Source organism: Pholis gunnellus, assembly GCF_910591455.1.
Source record: "Pholis gunnellus genome assembly, chromosome: 20".
Classification (NCBI taxonomy): domain Eukaryota; kingdom Metazoa; phylum Chordata; class Actinopteri; order Perciformes; family Pholidae; genus Pholis; species Pholis gunnellus.
This window is the reverse complement of record NC_136547.1, coordinates 14,050,138-14,071,903: the sequence shown is the minus strand read 5'-3', so window position 1 is coordinate 14,071,903 and position 21,766 is coordinate 14,050,138. Positions and strand designations below refer to the sequence as shown.

Genomic DNA, 21,766 nt, shown 5'->3' with positions numbered 1-21,766 from the left:
GTCAGAGTTGTAACGACGCCCTGCTCGGCCTCTTACTACTTTGATTAAACATCTCCACTGAATGTGCTGGTATTTGTATCTCCAATCCCACTGATGCGTTTCCCTCCGTGTATATGTAAATGGCCGAGTCACTGGGTCTAGCAATTGAATTCCAGAGCTATGGAGGAAAGTTTCTGTAAGCTACTGATTAGCAGCGCTAACTGTCTGTCTGACGAATTATAATTGCAAGAGGCATGCCCATGAAATACAAAATGTGTGACTGGAGGGGGGAGCCTTTTGTTTGCTTTGGAGTCCCCTTTCCGTCGTAACCACACTATACAGAGGGGCAGTGAAGAAAAATGGAGGCACAATATACATCTCAACACCATACAGTGACTGTTGCCAAGAGGAGCTTTTATGGACAGAGTTCTCGTGTCAACAGAGAGAGGCTGGAGTGAATATCCACTACTTTTCTCCTCTGGTGCTGTATCGAATGGCGAACAATGCGACTGATCCTCCTCATCCTAGTGCTTATTGACTAAGGCTGTGCCACAGTGTTTCTGTTGAAACTCGGCCGCAGTGTCTGCATCCTGTTTCGATTTAGCAGGGAAACAGCGCGCTAATATTGGATTCTTACATTTCCTTCATTTAATGTCTTCTTACATTAGCGCCGTTGCTGCGGATATTGTGAATTCAACAAGCTCTTGTTGTGCCTGCAAATTAGATACTTTAGCTTTCCGGAACAGCATGAAAGTGTGCAGCCTGTTGTAATACCAGGTGTGAAAGGGTAAAGATGGAGCTAAACGCAGGTAACGGGAATCACTGCATTAGGGTATTCAACGACGTCAAAGGACATTATTTGGGGAGCACATGGGCAGACGGAAACACAACGCTGAGTGGTACATCGAGCTGGTTTGGCTATTCATCAGCCCTGGCAGCATGATGGTATATTGAACACAATGCAAATGCAGAAGGGCCAGTTCATTAGTGTTTGTCCTTTCTCTGCAGTGGGCAATGGGAAGTGGACAGTGAGGATTCTCCTGCCCAACGTTGGCAGCAGACAAGGGCAGGGAGCTGAATGACGGACAGAAGGGGAAGAAGGACAATACCAAACAGATGTGAGGTATAAAGTGGGATTCACCTGTAGATGGAGGAAGGATATTGCGCTTTGTGGTTGTCGTTTTTATTGCTTATTCTTTGGCCGAGCTAGCTCTAAAGGTCTTGTGCACTGTGCATTCTGCAGAGAGTTAAGTCCTTGTATTCTTTTGTTTTCACTTCAGCTGCACAGGTTTGAAAGGGGAGCAAGGACAAAATGATCCACCTTTTGTTCCTGACATTGTTTTCCAGATCAGTGAGGATGAGGGTGGAGGTTGACAGGGAGAGGAAGGTCTCTCCAGACTGCTTGCAGAAAATAAACTTCAAATGTCAGATATTAACTCCAATCAAGGCCAAAGGGCTTGCTTATGTTTCAAGGTCTGATTCTTCCCACCTCAAACTGATTGCCATGCAGTTCGAGTACATGCTAGCCAGTTCACGTAACGTGGACGATTTTCTCGATTTTCTTGAAGTGTCTTCCTGACGTGTCAATAGTTCCTCAGACAGACGTGTAAAGTGACTTCTTTTATAAGTGACTGAACCCTTTCCACTTCCAGGATTCACTGAAGGAAAAATTAGAGGGGTAGCCTTAAAATTGGGCAATGAAAGCGTAAAACGTTCTCAGATGGCTTCACATCAACTCTTTTAACAAAGTTCCCCACTCTCTCCGACATCTGATGTTCTTGTTCAGTTTTTTATTACCTCCAAGCTAGGAGGGCATTTACTGAAGGGATTACGGTTGCTGGACTCAGGCCTATCGATCTGTGAGTCTCAACTCGATATGTGCAATAGAGCGGGTTAGACCAGCAGTGTTTAGCTACCACCCTCAGTGTCACTACACTCTAAACCCTCCATAACACTATGGTAAGCCTACCAAGCATTCAGTGTTTATCCACCTTGCACAATGCTTGAAAACAACTCATCATACTGCAACCAAGGGCAAGAAAAGTGGGTGGGATTCATTTTGCCTTCATGTAGCAGAAGTCCTTGTTTTCACAAATGTTTCATGCATGCACATACAAAATGAGATCAGCCCGTCATCGATCATATGGTAATTATATCCACCTCTTTAGCGTATTAAAGGCTGTTTGTATTACACCGGCTCTAAGCCTTGTGCTCTGTCAAACCATACACGGCCTCCCTCTTCACGCTGCCAGCCATGCAAGAAACAAATCACCGCCACTGGGCAATATCTGACATGGCTGATGCATGGGGATGGGTTGAAATCACAAAGAAAAGCGTAGGTGTAGCTTTTAGCTTGTTTTCCTTCTGCGGGAAAGGAAGAAAAAAAACAAGAGCCTCATGCAACTCTTTGGAACAGCGGTGCAACCAAAAGAAAATGCGCTTGGCTACTAACGACTGTTTGTGCTCAAACTTTCTTTGTTCGCTCAGCACCATGGTCCCTTGCAACTACATTTGATCAATCAGCAATGCATAATGTGAGTGGCGCAATGGGTGCCAAAGGGGAAATTCATTCAAGTCTTTCATATCCAACAACCCAGCAACAAGAGGCAACCAAATCTCTTTGCAATTAATCTCCTGCTTTATGCCAGGGTGAACAAGAAGGAAGAAGAGAAAAGGATTTCAGAGGGAGGTGAATAGAAGAATAGCACTTCAGCTGTTGAACTTAGCCTTCCTCTTGACTCTGCAGCCCCGGTCCAATCAAATGCAAAGCAGGCACGAGGGCACAGGTCACCTTAAATTGGCGCCGGGGCTTGACAGGGATTGCCAGGGATTGCCAGGTCCTATTCTCTTAAGAGAAGATGTCTTGGAGATGAGGGGTTGATTGGGTCGGTGGAATCTCCTCTCTGATTCTGCAGCGCCAGCCGAGCGCATGAAATAAGGACGGAGGGATGATTGGATGCACGGATGGCGCGGAGCTTGTTTAAAAAGCATTTGTGTCCCAGTGAGCGACCACAAAAGGCCGCATGAATCATCAGGGGTTGCTTCCCTCTGTCTGTGTGCTGTCTCACTGCTCTCTGATTCCTTTGTGCGTGCTGAACCTCCACCCCTTCCTATCCAGCAAATTCAGTCTTGCCTCTTATTTCGTCGGACCGTTTTTTTTCAAATTTTCCCTTTCCAGGAAGATTTATATCACCAGCGCTCCCTCCAGTCTCCCTTTTGTTCCATCCAGCTCTACTCTTTCTCTCCTCTCTTCATCCTCTCCCCTGGTGTTCCAGGATGTAAATGGCAAACATCATGAGTTGTCAAAGCATTAAAGAAGCCTGGTTGCTATCGTCAAGCAATAAACCCCTCAATCTGTCAATGTTTGTATGGTAACTCAGTGGGTCACAAAATGCTTAGCGCCACAGGGGGGGATGTGGGCTCATACAAGTGAGGTAAAAAAAAAGAAGAAAAATGAGAGGATGCAGACAAAAATTAGAATGACAACATGTGGGAGAAGGGGAAAAAAAAGAATAATTGCTACCTCAAGCATACTTGTATTTAAGCATTTTAGTGCACATTTTACAACATGTCACCATAGGCAGGACTCTAGCCCCGAAGCTGGCATTCTTTAATTGCTGTTTAATATTTCAGACCCTTTGATTCACCAGCAGGAGAGCTTAACCAAAATGGTAGAATTGTATTAAAAGACATTGCACAAGATGTGGGGAAGTACAGCTGCAGAGTATGTGTCATATACGGTTGTAAACTGGATTTAAACACGCAGGGTATTTATGCTGTCTACTCTTTATATCATCACTCTTCCCTTCGGTCTGTGTATCAACCCACAGCACTGTCGCCCGAACCCACTGTCACTCCGCTGGATGGGAACTTGTTGTGACATGTGAAATGCTAAACCATTTTACTGTAACAGCTTTAAAGTTGTGGGAGCTGGCAGCACGCTACAACTATAGCGTTGTTTGGAAGGCAGGCAGCGCTCTGGATGCCTGCGCCAGCGTCACTGTATAAGAGCAGAGAGCAGTGAGCACATACTCGCTCAGAAGATTCTGTGAGTCAGACTGAGGGAGAATCAGAGAGACAGAGCAAGAGAGAATTAGCACTCACCTGGATCAGTGTCAGGTCTTCCAGATTGAGCCTGAAGAGGTGATTTCTGTAAAAAAAAAAAAAAGGAGTATGTGAGTTGATGGAGCCATTTTCTTCAAATAAACCAGGATGTGTGGATGTTACAGCATATCTGCTGTGAGGCCAAAGCTCTGTACAGTTTTTAACCTGTGTTATCTCTCTATTTCCTTCATTTCCACCCCCCTACCCATGGTGCCACCAGCACTAAGGGATTTTCACCTCCCGAAAGGGAGCATACAGACTTTAACTGCTTAAACAGCAAGTTGGGGGTGAAAACGGTTCAGAGGATGTCGATACACTGAGAAGAGTTTCTTCCACCGATTTAGCATTGCACTCCCATAACCTTGTCGTTATACAAGTGACGGGGGACAGTTTGAAAAATGATCAAAATTGGTGCAGCAGAATCGGATATATTGTCTTTTTTATTCCACACATTCTTCTTTCGTGTCAAAACCTGGCGCCTACATTACCCACAACACAACTTTCACATATCCACAAATACAATCCAAGACCTGCAAACACACTTTATGTGTAACATCGGTATAGTTCCTGTTTAAAATGGCTGCTTCTGAAGCTTCTAAAGTGTTCCCCACTTATAAGTTCAAATGAACCTTTTCACTGGTGGCATTAGAAGCTGTACGAGTTTCATCGGGGTTCTCATAGGGACCGAATGCAGTGGATGGCTGGATTCAACCACTGCAGCAAACAATGGACATCTCGGTTTCTTCAACACATAATTAGGAGGCAAGAAAGACTGGATGAAGGAGTGCTAAGAAGTTTTACAGAATATTCTACTGGAGTTTTGTGTGTATGAGAAACAGAGAGATAAAGAAATAGAATCAAAGCTTGGCGGTGAAACCTCACTAATAAGTGTCTATCCTGCTTTGCCTGAAGCCTTTCGCATTTGCACAGCACAAACAAAACCGTTTCATTGGCATTTACAACTTTTCAAGAAACATTAGGTTCTAATGAATGCCCTCTCAAGAGGAATATTCTGTATACTGACTAACAATGTCTCGGCTGTCTACTAAAACCATTATACAACATTACCTGGATGAGATCACATGAAACCTGACAATTTGGACTAAAAGCATAATTCATCGTGATTTCCTTCCCCCTTTGAGACTTCCGTCTTGTCAGTCCATGCCGGCAAAAGAAAATTGTCTTTAACATCTGGTAAGTTTGGTGGATTTCACAGCAAAAAACCTTTTTTAGAAATCGACCTGAAAGATTTATTTCTCTGCATTGCTTAAAAATCTATTCTGCAGGCAGAGATTTTGGAATAGCTTTAACAACAGCCCATAACGTGCTCTTATTTCAGCAATCATTTTGAAAGAGCAAGAATTGTTTTTTCATAAAGTAGATAACTAATTCCATATCTTTGAGCATGTTCATGCACGCTCTTGCACACACATACGACACTTTCAGCGAGATCTATCAATCTCCTGAAGAGTGGCTATCAGCCAGGTCTCAGCGTGGCGGCGGCCCCCTGTTTTACTCTATTGATATTTGCATCGATTCCTCTTTCCTTCCATTATCACTCATACTTCTAACCCAGCCTGCAGCCATCCATCCAGCCACAACGCCTTTCACAGTTGGCTGGTGAGTTGGCACCGAGAATATAAGATATTAGATTTTCTTTTTTTGAGAGCTCCAAATACCATGTGTTGATAGAACTGGCTGAATTATAGCTAAGAAGAAAAGATTGGCAGCAAAAAAAAAAAGACATTGCACATGTGTTTTATTATTAGCACACTTTTGTCAGCAGTTTCAGTGAGAATCCACTCGCCTCCTCGACCTTTGCTCTTCATCTGTCCACACATACACACTCTCCTTGATTAGCCTTTTCCATCTAAGTTCCTGGGGTGCATTAGTAAATTCCCTGGGCTCACTTTGATTCTGTTTGTTTTGCTGCTCACCTTCCTGCTGGCTCCCTTGTTGTCTCTTGTTCACGTTGTGGTGAGTGTTTCTTTCTATTGACAACCAAGCCATTAAGAAAAGTGCAGACCGCACTTCATCTAGAATCAGCCAGAGACTCACACAGCGTGAACGTATAGAGACTCACACATACACACTTGGCTGGGCATGACAAAGACAACGGGCTTGGAAACAATTCCAAAGCCAATGTTCTCTGTCTTTTGAAGACATCAAGAGAAACTTATTATTGACTGATCATCACTGATCAAGAAAAGACAATAAAACGACAAGAGAACAAAAGAAAGAGACGGGAGGCAAAACAGAGAGACACAAAAAAACGAAAGAGAAAGAGCAAAAAAACACACTCATATATGGGTTACCTGGCACCGACGATCAGTTCGTTCTGGCCAGGGTCGAAGGTCAGCTGTGAGTAATCCACCGTGCCCTCTGCTTTGAACCTGAAGATCCACGGCTCCATCTCTGCCAACGACATCACAAGACACAAAAAAAGTGTGAGCCAATCAGAGCGGAGAGTTTATGACTGCCGATGACAGCTGTACCGATGAATGAGGTGCGTGCAAAGGGCTGCTGTAACTTGACTAATCCTGAAAGGCCAAGTTCATAATAGCAGCAAGTCCCATGACTGCCTTTGTTGTGATTGTTACCATTCCTCCTACGTGAAACATTTGTGTTGTAAACACTTGAGCAATCGCACTTGTATCTTGCATTACAATTAGTTTACATGGACAACACATTTTCTGGCCTTTAGCTATAGGGCGGTAATGCTGCATTATTGGCAGGTGAAAACACTTCTGGAAAGCCGGCAGTTACGGTCTGAAGAGGTGGGGCTGATTTAATATAATGGACTGCGTGGGGTGTCGGTGTACCTGCTACATACAGTATGTCAATGATGTCAAAACCTTTGTCAAATTTAAACAAAGCATTGCCATTTCATGCTACTTACTGAAACACTTCCACTCCTCTGCATTTATTCAATCATTTTAGTTAATACTCACTTGTCAGATTTGACATACAAAACATAAAATCAGTTGGTGAAATACAATGCTTTGTTATAGTTTAAACTACCTAAAAGTATATAGAGTATGAGCTCCATGTCAAACCAACTACAATTCTAAAATGCTGCTTATAAATTATTGCATCAGTGACAATCTAATAATTCAATATATAATAGTAATACACTCACAGGAGCAAGCATAATGAGTACATCTACTCTTAAGACTTAGTACTTTCAGCTGATAGTAATGTTCGGTTATTCAAGTGAGATTTTGAATGCAGGACTTTTACTTGATGGAGTAATTTCCATTGTGGTGTCGGTGCTCTTACTTAAGTGAAATATCTGGGGACCAAAATGATCTTTAAAGTAATAAAACATGTCTCCATCCCTTTTAATAATCTTCTTTGTTACACATTGCAAAGTCCTCTCGACTATTTTGAGTGATTTCTTTTTCCTTTTGCACAATTAAGACACAGTGATAGATCATTATATTTCTGTGCTATCAACACGGCAGGAGGAGCGTTTAGCATTGTGTAATTGCTATTCTTTAACAAAACAAACTATCAGCCATGATGCAAATATTGGCTCTCCTATTAAAGAAAATGTAGAGGAGATTGAATAAATAACAAAAAATCGAAGAGCTGTCATTGGTAGAAAAAATCCATTCATTCAAAAAATAATTTTCCACGGATCAAAGCACACTTACATTAGTGCTTCTCAGCCTCACAAAAACAAACCTGACACCTGAAACCTCCATTTATAAGTGAACATGTTCAAAATACTGAAATCTAGCTTCTTGCGACTCAGTGGGCAGGCATTTGATTTTTGTAAACCATCACTACTGTTGAGTGACTGCTTTCATGTAAATGTATACTGCGGATGAAGGACGAAGACCGATGAGAGTCAGGTTTTTATGGAAATTGACCTTGGTATGGTGAATACATACAGAGAGAGAGAGAGAGAGAGAGAGAGAGAGAGAGAGAGAGAGAGAGAGAGAGAGAGAGAGAGAGAGAGAGATCCCAGACAGACACTGACATCTTATCCACAACATGCCTGTGCTCATGGCGCCCGGCCCATTAACCCCTGACCAATCGAATCACAGGCCTCGTATGGTTGCAGAGCGATGAGGCCGGACTGTCTACCGCCCGGTTACCCGATAGGTCCAGGGTGGTCAATCAGTCATTATAGTGACGTGTTATCCCCATTACTCGTCACACGCTTAACCTGCAGCCATAATAACGTATTCTTCTCATACTGTCGTGTTACACTTCCAAAAATCATCCCCATATACGGGACATTTCCTCCAGATAGCTAGAAATTAGTAGTTTTGAGTAAGGTGCCAGAACTCCTGCAGAGTTTTTAGCAGTGCTACAGTTGCGACAGTGATTTACTGTAAAATCATTCATCACTCCATTTGTGATTTATTTCCAGACAAAAGATTTCAAAGGGACTTTTTTAATTTACCAGGGAGCTCTCCATCAGGGCCAGTACAGAGGGAGAGGACAGCTTGAATATCCTCCCTGCAACACATTATCTGCTTCTTCAGGCACACCTGTCAGACAGCGTTTCAAATGAAAGCACGCTCTCCCTTGACTGCATCAAAAGCAGGTACTTTCGGGGTTTTCGGTGACAAACGTGGGATTTCTTGGTGATTCAGAACGAAGACAAACAGAACAAGAAAACTGGGAGCTTCCAAAGAACATCTGCCTCCTCCAGCTCACGTAGTGGGACCAAACTCCAAGTCTCCTAACAAAACAATATCATCTGCTGCGAGACAGCACCACTGTATGCAAAGACATGTCCCCTTGTTCCGTTTCAAGTCTCCAGCGAGGAGTACTGGGGAACTGCGAGCGGAAAAAACATTCCGCGACTGGCTCCAGGTTTCATAGCGCCAATACATTTTCATTAGCAGAGGTGAAATAAATATCTGGGAGATCACGAACAACTTCACCCCCGAAGATTTTATTTTGGTTAATGGCGGCTGCTCTGCTCATTCTGGAGGGAGACACAAAGTTTGGGATGTGCCAATCCTTTGGCTCCACTGGGCTTGTTTTTCACGCCATCGAGAGGATCCCTGGCATACAAATGTAGCAGTGACACCCCCCGGGGGAAGACGCCGCTCGACGAACCCAGCCTCTCCCCATAAATCTCCCTGACTCACCGGGGGGAGGCTCGCTAACGGGGTGATGGAGTGTGTGAGAATGTGTGCCCGGACGTGTGTGCGTGCGTGTGAGGGACAGAAGCAGAGAAGAGAGGATATATTTGTAGTGTGAAAAAGGGGGCAAAAGGTTCTAATTGAACATAACAGCACTCAAAGGATTTATGGCCTTTTGTGACGGGGCCAAGGACCATTCATAAACATTCATAACATCCAGCATGGATGGGCCCTCCCAAAGCTGTGGAACTAAATATACGGAGCTTCACAAACTCAAACTCGTGGGGGTTTAGCAGCTTATTGTTTGGGTTTACTACATGTGGCTATAATACTGTGGCACACTTGGAAATATTTTTAAAAAACTACACTGCAGGATATTTGGTTAGCTTCACCAGAGACTTAGCCCACATGTGTGAACTCTGATCTATCTTCTGATATTTATTTGTTTTTGGATGGGCTCAAATAGCTAATTTTAGGGTCAACCAGCTATTAATTATCACAAAAAAACAAATCCCACTTTTAATCTCACTTCCTAGATTTCCGGCCTGCTTTGCGTGTTACATTGTTTCATATCCGCTACACTCTAAATGCATACGTGATAATGTAATCACATCACAGCCAGGCTTGTTGTACAGCGGCTGCCTGAATCAGGGGATTGGATGCCGCCGATGAGACAAATGCGTAATCGCACACACGCGTTCCGACTCACACTCACGAACTGGGATGAGAATTCAGAAGCCGGGGCTCTCAGCCAACACAAAACCAACAAACGCACACACATACTTACACACCCCATCCCCCCCTTTCTCGGTCCCATCTTATGCCTTTAACCCCTGTCTCCCTCCTCCTCAAAATAGAACAGCCCATCACTCACATCCCGTTTGTTATCCCCCGCTCTGACACGGAGCAGTTGACACAAAGACAAAATGACAGGATGTATAAATATTTACGCCCAGCATCAGTGGCCACGCCAGTCTTCAGTCTGCCGGCGCTCAAAGTTAGTGCTCTTCAATACCGCACGGCCAGCAACAATGGCAACATGTGGAACCAATTCTGAAACATGAATGGCTTGTCTGTGAGTGGTGTAAATAGAGTGTGGCAGCGAGCGCTCACGTGCACGAAGAGCCAATTCACTCTAAATGCAGCAGTGTGGTGATGGGCGGCGAAAAGAATGGCAACTATGTCGTCAAGTTGATTTTGGGAAACGATTTGGCCGAGCTGTCGAAAAAACAAACACCTGCTGAGTTTGACAAAATCCAAAGCAAAAGGCGAGGTAAGTTAAAACCATCGCACGCTGCGCTGTCCTCAAAGGTTGTTTTATTTTTATGTGATTTAGAGCAAGAAAAACAAGCACATTTTACAGCTAAAAGTCCTAAAAACTTATACTACTGTGGCTGTGCTGTGGCCCCGGGACCACGAGTGAATCATGCAAAACAAACCACCGTGAAGCCACAAATAAGTGTGCAATAAAATATTTAAATCTTAATGTGTATTTAGGAGTCGTTTGGTTCTAGGGGGCGCGGGAGAAGAGACAACCTTTTAAGAAGATAACCAAATCTCTTTAGGCCACTTAAAAAATAAAAAAAGGGATGAAAATATATATGTAGGGAGAGGACATGTGGGACTTTTATTGCAGCGGGTAAATTAAAGACATACAAATCCCAAAATATGGACCGACCCTTCTTCATGCCATTGACAGCCTGTCATCCATTGAAATAAAACATGGCTAGAATATAGCTGACGTCAGACAAAAATAAAGCAGACTTAATGTTTTGGAATTCAAGCGCCCAAGACCTTGGAGGGCTTTCAGTTTAAAAGAATCCCCCCCAAATGGCCAATTGAAAGATCTCTGAAACTAGTTGTAGCCTGTTGCGTTTATGAATGCTATGAGGCCATTTGTTTATTTTCCTGCCTTCACTCCCCTCTCTATAACGATGTGTTAGCCGTTCAGGGACGATAAAAGCTGAGCTCAGTCTGTGGCCGTAAAACAAGTCTGCCGGTTCCACTCCTCAGAGACGTGGCCCTCCACTTGGACTTGGCCTGTGAAGGCATTGTTTACATCACAGTTTATAACCTTTAAAAGCCTTCAAGCCTTCACCCAGGAGCACTTGTTAAATACAACACTTTATTAATACAGCATACGTATCTCAGGGGCCTTGAGCTACAACAACACTGCAAATGTTAGGTCAGAAAACCTTTGCAAAAAAACTGTTCTTTACCAAGAATATAGGGATAGTCTTTCAACACCCCTCCTAAAATAATTCTATAAATAAAACACATTTACATTGGACCTCTGGTGAAGCTATATTCAGACCCGTTTTCACGAAGGCGTAGCGAGTATACATGTTGTATAAACCTTCTGAACGTAGCTGCTGAGCTGTACGGTGTACTTTCTTTCTGAAACCCCACATTTCTAAAACCGCCATACAAAGCAAAAAGTGGTTTTTAGACTATGGCGTCCACTTTACAGTAGCAGGTCTGTCAGCCAAGTGTTGTGCCAAGTCAGAAAACCACCATTCCCAGTGGGGTCAAACCCATATGAGGCACGCCCTTCCACAGTCAGGCCACAATCACACTGAGAGAAAGAAAGGCTGCCACTGGAACACATTCAGACGATCCTTGAACTTGGCTTCTCTGGTCACAACCACAAAAAGTATATTTTTCTTTTACCAGCAAGGTGAACAAACAGCAAGGAAATTAGCTGCAGACCCAGTCCAAGAGCTAAAAAACTAAAGCAGAATATCACTATTTTATCTCCATCACCTACTCTACTGTCAGCCCAACCTTGAATATAAAAAGACTGCTTTTCTATCACATGCCAGAGTAGATTCATCTGACTGTAGTTGATTAATCCATTTCTTTCATGTAATTGTTTGACCTCTAAAATGTCAGGAAAATTGTGAAAATATGAGTCCAACGTGATGTTGTCAAATTGCTTGTTTTGTCCCACCAACTGTCCAAACAAATGTTTCCTTTCAAAGGAATAATACGGTTTCCTGGTGAGAATATAGATGAGAAGATTGCTACCGCTCTCCCCAGCAAGTCATTTAACTTTAGACTAGAAAGCAAATATGAAACCAACATTTCTTTCATCAACCGCATGTCCTTGCTATACGACTCAAAACAGATCTCTAAATGTATGCCCGAAAGGAAACGTTTCGCCTGAGCAGAGCCGGCGTGTTGTGATCCACAGGGGCATATGTAATGTGTTTGTAGTCCTCCCAACTTGGCTGAAGAGGATCCATGGCAGACTCGCTCTACACATTCTCAACAACCTGGGATTACACGACATTACACGGAGCACAATGACACACAAAGGGAGGATAATAGGTGTAACGAGAGGTTTCTTTTCCCTCACACACTCTGTTTATGTGCGTACGTATGCGTGCATATGTGTCTGCATATTCTGCAATGACTCACAGCTCATTTTTTTTGCTTTTTATTGCAGAAAAAGCTAGGGCTGTAATTTGGCAGTGTGTATACTGATTTAGGACAATGAGATGTGTTTGAACAGCACAAAGACTATCATCAGGGCCATGAGATGAAAGTCATTAAAAAACCTGAGCTTGAATATAACTAAGAAGGCAAAGATGAATGGATACCTTCATGAGACCATGGGAATACGCAGCTGCTCTGCAAAAGGTGCTGATTCTTAACATATAGTGAGAATAAATAAGATTGGAATGCAAGTAAACAAAGCATAGAGATAAAACCAGCATTAAAAGGGAAACTTTTAGTTCTTTGTCCCCTCGTGAAAGCATAAAAAAAGAAGGAAAAAAAACCCTACACCAGGAAAGTCTGTGGAGCTTTAGAGCTTTGAAACCAGGGCAACAAAGCTGATGTGTAGACAAGTCAACAAGCTTGTGAGCTCAGAAACTTCAGGCTGAACTTTTAGGGTTCAACCACATTAAAAAGCCAATGAAATGTACATGCACACTGTGCATGTGTATGCATGCAATTTAATTCTTTGAACAATAATTCCACCTTTTAACTAACCTTCTGAATGCATGTGTGGGACTGAGTAGACTGCCTCAGGTTTCCCATATAGCATTATAGGAAAAAGAAGTTAAGCGGTAATCAGACTTTTTTTTTGCTTTTACAGTATTATATTTACCATTATATAATACTGTATGTCTCCAATGAAGCCTCAGATCATTCCTGCAGTAGGAAACCACTGTATCATCACAGCTGATCATTCAGACACTGACCCATAGACGGTGAAGCCTCTGAGATACTCTCACTTTCTATTCTCTTCTTCTGTACAATCGGCTTCGTCTTAGTGAACCGTGTCTGATTACTAACCGAAATGTCAACCCTTTTCATTAACGCTCCTATATTTCAACCAAAGCATTAGGCCACCGGAGCTTAATGGGCCATTCTTGAACATTCAAGAACACAAACGCGTTGACCACAGCTGACCCGCTGGCTGCTGTGTGATCCCCCTTAATGCAGAAAGCACAAGGCAGGAACGTATTAGGTTAGCTGGGCAGTTAGTCATCGTCATTGCACTCAATTGGCGCAGAGGGAAGAGTGCCACCTCAGCTAACAATGAACGGACAAAGACAGAGAAGAAAGACGCTGAGAGAGAAAGGGTTGCAGAGGAAGAGTCCTCACGTCTGTGCTGGGCGGCGTCACTGAATATGAGGCATGCATGTGGGTCTTTGGACACACTCGGTGACCTTGGTCTGCTAGTTCATTTCAATTTCGGACAGAATCTTATGTGATTATCTGACTGGGACGCTGCTGGACTGAAAGCAGCTCAATGACATTCTGCTGCTTCGCACAGGGCAGACAGAACTGCATCGATCTGCTTCTGATGCTTTCCTTTGACCACGTTTCACATCGTTTTATTACAGTTTAGTTGTTCAATAGCAACGTGAGATGAAGGGGGAGGACGATGAAATCTGACGCGGAATATGCTGTACCTAAAAACTGCAGAGCCACGTAGTCGAGGCATACGAGGATGGTTGCGTCTGCTTTTGTGTCTCAAGGGAAGGAGCAAAGAGGAAATTGAGGCATCAGATGTAGTTAGTTGGCAAAGTAAGCTAACGTAAAGTGGTTTGAAAACACAGTCTCTGGCTTACTTTTCTATTTCTTTGGGGCAGTCTAATGTGCCATCCAGGGCGGGGGAGAGGGAGGAGTCTCTAAAAGGGAATTTTAGAGACTGTAAATAAGAGCCCTTTGTCGGGCAGCTGATGAGTTGAGATACATTTATTTGGTGGAGCAAACTGTACCAGCGTTGTACCGGAGAGAAATTACAAGAGTACAAGTTACTAGGTCCTTACAACTACGTTATCTGTGGTCATGTAAAGAACGTCAAACACCATGAAAAAAGGTTTATCTGCATTTTCGATCAGTCCAACACTAGTCAACACGTCTATTGCAGCCATACACGCTGGTTTAACTAGTGACCCTCAGCTGACTGCATTCGTCGTTGGTCGCAGTGAACTGAAAACATGAACAGAATATATAGGTGTCTTCGCCTTCAATCCATTTGAAACACATACTCATCTGTCTTAATGATCTCTGTTAACCTTTCACATGAGTTACTTTGAGCGACACATTTGGCTGAAAGTCATCAGTCACATGCAGCCCCAACAGTTCAGTAAATATCTTGTTGGCAGCCATTGCCAGGGAGAAAAAGACATAAACTCTTCAGGCAAACAGCTAAATGCCAACTATAGTGGATACCCAATAAAAAATGTTACGATGCTCTACTTTTTCTTTATTTGGTCATCAATTTGCTTACAGCGTTTTTTGTTTTTGTCTCCTAGCAACAGTAAAATATCCTGATGAACTGTCAATGGAGAAAACATTGTGATGAAGGTTGGAGTGAAGGAATGGAGACGGTGAGAAACAAAAGTAGGGAGAAAGCATAATTAGAACATTATAACAGTTTAATTGCATACAGTTCACATAATTATGGTGTCTCCCTGGTGTGTGTGTGTGTTTACCTGAGTGTGGGATGAGCGGGTGCTCTGTCTTGTAACAGGGAGATTCAGGCAGCAGCACCGGCCCTCTCCTACTGGCCACGCCTGCGGGCCACAGGACCAGCATGCACTGCAGCAGTAGCAGTGCATGCTGGGTAACAGGGCGTCCCATGGGGGCCTGGGCTTGGCTCACTTTTCCTCAGGCCTCAGGGGCCAAGAGCATTGGGGAGACACACCTGAAAGGACAGAAAGAGACAGATTTAGGTTTAAACAAAGACTTATTTCACATTCGCTTTAATCACAGCGCTGAAAAGCTTGATACGGTATAGCACTTCGCTACAAGCACAGTGGATTCACTCCGTGAGATGAAAAGCATAAAAAATAAATTCTGACAAGAGGGGAACAAGGGAGGGAGGTGCAAAGAGGAGAAAGTGTGACTGATTTACGGGGGGGGGGGGGATGCTGAGTAAAACCAGCCTGTGTGCTTCACACCTCTGACACGCAGTGCATGAATCAGACATGGCTCTGCGTTACCTCAAACACCTCATGTGTGTGCGTCTGTGTGCTCTAATATCTGAAATGATGTGCCATTTGTGTGCATGTCTTTGTTTCCGATGCAGAGGAGCTGTTTGTATGTAAGAGTGAATGGCAGCAATGGTTGAATGTGCGCTGTGTGTGTGTGTGTGTGTGCATGCATTAGTTGTTCATTATTAGGAGTCTGTTTGTGTGAATATGTGAAGGATAAATGCAAGGAGCTGCAGTGCGCAGCACTCCTTGCGGGTCAATTGACTCCTATAGCTGCTGTAAATCTGATGTTTGTATTCACAACCAAGCACTCAAATTGCTGGATGTGATTATTATATAATGCTTGCTGCAGATTTGTGTTTCCCAGAAAAGTCATTCCCTGCAAGAACAACAAAGCAGTTTCCACAACTCAATTGTTCATGATTTCTTTTCTATGTGGGGGTGAATTGATGAGCGGTCTCGACCGTCTACATCATTACTTGTTAATCATTTATGTGATGCTATTACCAGAAATGATTCATGCCGTGCGCAAGAAAGGAATAAGCCCCCCCGCCTGACTGTATACCACGGTTTGAGCAGCGTGTGTGGTGGAGTGAGTGAAGGAGCTGAGGATCTCAGCTGTAAAGTGCAATGGCAAGCCTTTGTTTGCTTCAGTTTTCATAACAGAAAAATGTATTCCGCAGTCGAACCTGTGGAGCATTTACTATCTTATTGCATGTGGAATAGGATTTTGATCTGTTGTCCAGTCAGCGGGGGAAAGAATTGTGCTTTGCAGAGCAAGAACAGAACAATCCTCCCTCCGTGACAGAGTGGATTTAGTGTGAATGGTGGGTTGCAAATAAGCAGAAACTATTAAAATTGTTTTGAGAAGGCAACATGTAATAGGAAGATAAAACATAAAAGACTAAATTTAGCTGAGCCAAACAAGGCAAACCTCTCCCTCTGAAGTGTGAATCGCCCTTAGTGCAGGGAAGCTTTGAGTGGCTATTGGGTAAAACATACAGTAAGGCACCTCTCTACAACTGCTTGCACATGAAAACCCTCATGCTGTGAGTGTGGTGGTTTTATTTCATTTTCCCCATGGATGGAAAGTTAACTTTGCCTTCAGTGTTCATGAATAGGATCCATGACCTTGGGGCCAATATGGAATTCATTCAAAGTCCAGTGTATAAATGCACAGGTAGCGGGGAGATGCGGTTTGCCTTCACCCACAGAAGTAATGTAAAACACCTGTCATCCATGCCGGGGGCCAGTCAGTGACAGCCAGTGCCAGTTTCCTCTCTCTGTTCTTATTCCCTTTCGTCTTGACGGTTCACGCGTCGACTTCTGTGCTCTTTTGCAGCTTTGCTTTAGTCAACCTGTCGTTTTGAATGTCACTTTTCTTTGTCTGCTAGTCTCCTTGACAGTCTGACTCATTTTTTTCCTTCACCAAAAAGCCATTTTACCTGTTGCAACCGAAAGCGAGCAAGTCATTTCCCCCAGGTAGTCTTGTGGCTGGGACATTACTCTTGTCATTTTTAATTCAGTCTTATAAACGTTTATGTCTGCATTCACTATGGAGGAATATATACCTGATCCGCTTGGCACAGAGGGGGAACTTGACTTAAGAAATTAGATTATTGATGTTTCTACAGTCGTGTGTGTGCTTGCATGTTTATAAGGGGCTTTGGTAAAAGTATGGTACATATGTGTCTGTCCCCAACACACAAACACATGCAGACGTACAGCAGAGGGCTGGACGACAGAAGCAGGAGCTGAGTTACCTCTGCAACAGCCGTGCACACGCAACCTCATATCATGTCTGCACCACAGGTACATACACACAACACGTGTGCATGCTCAGAAAACAAAGTTCCACCATCTCATATCTGCACAATTTGTAACGCTATTGCAAGAACAAGCATTTAGCGAACCATTTTGTATTATCAGTCTCCTTATCACTCATGCTTTCTCCTGGTTTTACTGATTCATGAGGTGTTTTCAAACCCTTTCACCCTTTCAAAAAAAAAAAAAGAAGCGCCACCAAAGCACCTTGAGGTCAAACAAATGCATATTAATATATTTACCTCCGTACAAAACACCTGCAAAGCAAATCTTTGAATATTTTAAATTGTGCAGTGTTTGCGTCAATGTTTGCCAGCTTGTTTTCTTCTTCTTCACCTTTGTTGGCGCATTGCTACACCTCTTCGTGCATTGAAGGAATAGCTTGAAAACGGCAACAGGAATGTGTGTGGCGACCCTAATCATAACGAAAGAAACAGTACCTATAATTAATCAATGAATAAACATGCAAAAAAAATCAAGAAATATGATAATAACTTATCATATAATCCAATGAGGATCCAAAGTATGTCCAATAGTTTTGTTTCTGTTGCATGATTAATATCAGAATGTAAGTAAAGCCTTGTTGTTTTTGCCTCCCTGTTTACATCTGGATTCAATTCATCTTACTCCCATCTCTGTATTTGCATGGAATAATGAAAACCTGTCATTGCATGGTGAAACAATTAGGAACTATGAAATCTAAGAAACTGTAAATATTCATGAGCTATAAATTAAAAAATATGCCTATGCCATTTTATAGACCTGATTTATGCCCACACATGCATTTGCATCATGTCTTTTAAGTACCAGAGCGCAGACAGACAGCCGTAACTTGATTTAATGCAAAACCATTTTATTGTTTCATTCCCCCCAAAGTGTTCTCAGGTGGATCCTATTTTGTCTTTAACTCACCACAAGCCACCGACTGGTCCTGTGGGAGAAAACTGGAAGGGCTTTCCGCGCTGTTCGGTGGTCTAAACTCTAAATCATCTCCAGGGCATTAGTACATGCCTCCACCTCCTCCTCCTCCTCCTCCTCCTCCTCCTCCTCCTCCTCATCCTTTTCCTACTTCTTTCTCTCTCTTGTCTCTCTTTCACACCTCACACAAAAACACACGTACAGTGCCAGTGCATTTAGACACATGCACACACTCTGAAATCACCCTGGGACCCGGTGATGGATAACACACCGGTGCACTTAGCAGAGAGATCCCTAGCCATACAAAAAAATGAAAGATTTTGTAAACGATGTTGTCATTTGAAATGCATGTGGAGGACAAATAAGACAATACAGTATTCCTGCCAGGATAGTGCAGAGAGAAGACGAGAAGACACAGACCAGTGTGCGCTGCAACACAAGTCCACCATCTAAAGTGCATGCTTTAATACCCTCGTTTATTGGCTGCATCGGGGTGATATCCGAGATATTAATTACTCATTTGACTCTTACATTGACACTACATTGCCACAAATAGAAGACTGGCAAAACATCAACAGTCATAATTAGCAGGTTAAAATGCTTTAAACTCAATTTTTCAGTACAAAATACAGTATGCATAAAATCTTTATGATAACCATAACCTGTTTATAAGAAAATCTACAACCTCAACAGATTTCTGCGATTGGTTAAGGCTAGAAAGAAGATCATAGTTTGTGATAAAATAATAATGTGACACCGTGACGTCGCAACGTAACTAGCGCAAATAAATAACCGTCCTTACCAGTCTTTCTTGCGCAGTGTCACTTCACGAGTGTAAAGTCAATGTAACATAAAGTCAGTCAACAATCACTTTTTGGTTTCACACGGGACACAAACAGCGGTCTCCTGTGAGAAAGTCCTTTCTTAGTCTGACCCACCCATCCTAAGTGGCAGCATTTTCTTTTTGGTGACTACGCCGCCAATGATCTACTAACTCTCAGACCCGTTCATTAAAATTGCTCATTGTGTATATCCTCACGTGCAAATTGCTTGAGACAACTGCCAAACCTGTCAAGCAGAAATGTTTCCATGAGTTTAAGAATTGATGAATGAATGACAAATGATTCTTGCATAATATTAGCATCCACACATTTTTATCACAAATGATAAATTATTACGATTGTTATTATTCTTGTTTTTACGGCATTTAGAATCCACTGAATAATTGTGCGGCTTGTTCAATTATGGTGGTGTAATGTCCCCTCAAAACCCACAATTAAAGACAGCACAGTATATGTCCAACTCTCAAAAGAATAGACGAAGAATAATGCAGATGTAAAGTGTACTTGCAGTAAAATGTTGTTGAGCTGAATAATGGATTGGCTCAGATAATCAATAGCTGTTTGCTGCATAGTGTTGGAAAGTTATATAATAGCACGTTCACCTGCGTAGGGACAGTATTACACACACACACACACACACACACACACATACCTCTGCATCTCTGCATTATAGAAGTTGAAGTGTCAGCTAACTAATCAATTGAAGTCTTCCTGCGGTAACGAGTGGAGAGAGGATCATATTAACACCACTATTGATTTTGTCTGAAGGGGACTTCATGATAGTCGAATTACACTATACATAATGAATACGCTCCCGAATAAACGCCGGCTATAGATTCATCACACTCACACATACATGCACACACACACACACACACACGCATGCAGGCTCACATACAAGCATGTTTGTCAAATGTGAGTGGTGCAGTGATGATCCATCTGTCCAAACACAGTCAGGGGAGGGTGAGTTTGGGGTCACAACACAATGCTGATATATGCTTCTCTCTCTCTCTCTCTCTCTCTCTCTCTCTCTCTCTTTCTCTCTCTGTCTCTCACAAACAGGGCACATCAGTAGAAATCAACCCAGACTTTGCTTTAGACCAGAGCACACAAAGACACCACAGAGCTGCTTCATAAAGCTCTGTGTTTGTCAGACAGAGCGCTTATACGTGCGTGTGTGCGTGTGTGTGTGTGTGTGTGTGTGTGTGTGTGTGTGTGTGTGTGTGTGCTTGGATGTGATTGACTGGGTGTTTGTCTGTTTATCACTCTGTCTATCAAACGAGTTAATGCCAGTTTTTGTTTGTTGTTCTGAGTCTTTGTCTGCCAATTGGTGTCTGGTCTAAAACACAAGACGCCAAAATCACAAAGCACACACAGAAATGACAAAGATGTTTGCTCTTTACTTTGCTGTCTGTCTGGTTGAAAAGGACAGTTGATTAGTTTATGATTGAACTACTTTATGGACTGATAAAAGAATAAAATGATGGCCATGAACTTACCAACTGGCTGACTGAGAAACCCGACAAACTAGATGACCGACTGACTGACTGTCAGGCTGGCGGACTGAATGATAAAGGATCTGACAAAGTGACGGAGAGACTGATGAGGCGCCTGAATGAGTGATTGACTGATGCGCAAAACACAACATGATTGACAGACCAAGTAGTCCACTGACTTTTCTTCTTTTCTGGCTGCCACGAGGATTTTCTTTCACTGCCGTCTCTCGGATTTCTTCTATCCCTATCAATCCCATGCCCCCCCCCTTTCTGTTTCTACCTGTCATTGACCTTTTCCCTCACTATTTATGCTCTCAGTCCACCGGGTGTCTCACGGGCTCGGCGGAGGATGACAGAGAGAATGACGGAGTGATGATATCGCCATCAAAGGCTCATTGCCGCACAGCAGGGCCCTTTCCGCTTCGCGACCCCCGGATCAGGGGGCAGGTTAATTCCGCGCGAAGAAATGCTTGTGTCTCTCCAAGAGTGAGATTGAAAAGCTCACTTGGATCAGATGGCTTGTTTGTTTCAAAAGCTTATCTGTGGTGCGCAGTATTGCTTTTGATGCGCAAAATCAAATGTGCACATGTGCATTTTATCTTTTCAGTCATTCACATCCATTGTCTTTCTCTGTAAAACACACACACACACACACACACACACCTGAGTAGAAAGCTCTCCCAGTTTTCTCTCCAGCTCAGAATGCATTTCATACTTCAGCTTCCTACTTCGAGCCAATATTTCTCTGCATTTGGATCAAATAAGTCATTCTGCTTGCGTGTGTGTGAGCATGCTATTGCCAGCTGCGACAGTGTGTAGCTGGTATTGTTTTCAATTGTGAGTCTGTGTGTGTGCGTGTGTGTGAGTCAGCACGGCAAAATATGGTTCTGGAGACACCTACTGTAGTGAGATCTACCATAAAAGCAGTTTTGTGTACTTTGCCAGGTGTTTGTACGTTTGTGGATAGATTTTGTTAAAGCCATGGAAGATGGGTGTGGTCCCCACACATTACACCCCCCGGCCCGATTTGGCTTTGTGGCTGG

General features: G+C 43.1%; 1 protein-coding gene across 1 annotated transcript in view; it reads right to left on the bottom strand.

Annotated features, from left to right (window-relative positions):
* The window catches only part of sema5a (sema domain, seven thrombospondin repeats (type 1 and type 1-like), transmembrane domain (TM) and short cytoplasmic domain, (semaphorin) 5A), a 108,683-nt gene that overhangs the window by 64,265 nt on the left and 22,652 nt on the right, over positions 1–21,766 (bottom strand). The window contains exons 2-4 of the mRNA XM_079181799.1: positions 15,143–15,354; positions 6,399–6,498; positions 4,084–4,129 (exon numbers count right to left, since the gene is read on the bottom strand). Coding sequence (XP_079037925.1) covers positions 4,084–4,129; positions 6,399–6,498; positions 15,143–15,290 — 294 coding nt within the window. The 5' untranslated portion in view covers positions 15,291–15,354. The remainder of the gene's footprint in view (positions 1–4,083; positions 4,130–6,398; positions 6,499–15,142; positions 15,355–21,766) is intronic.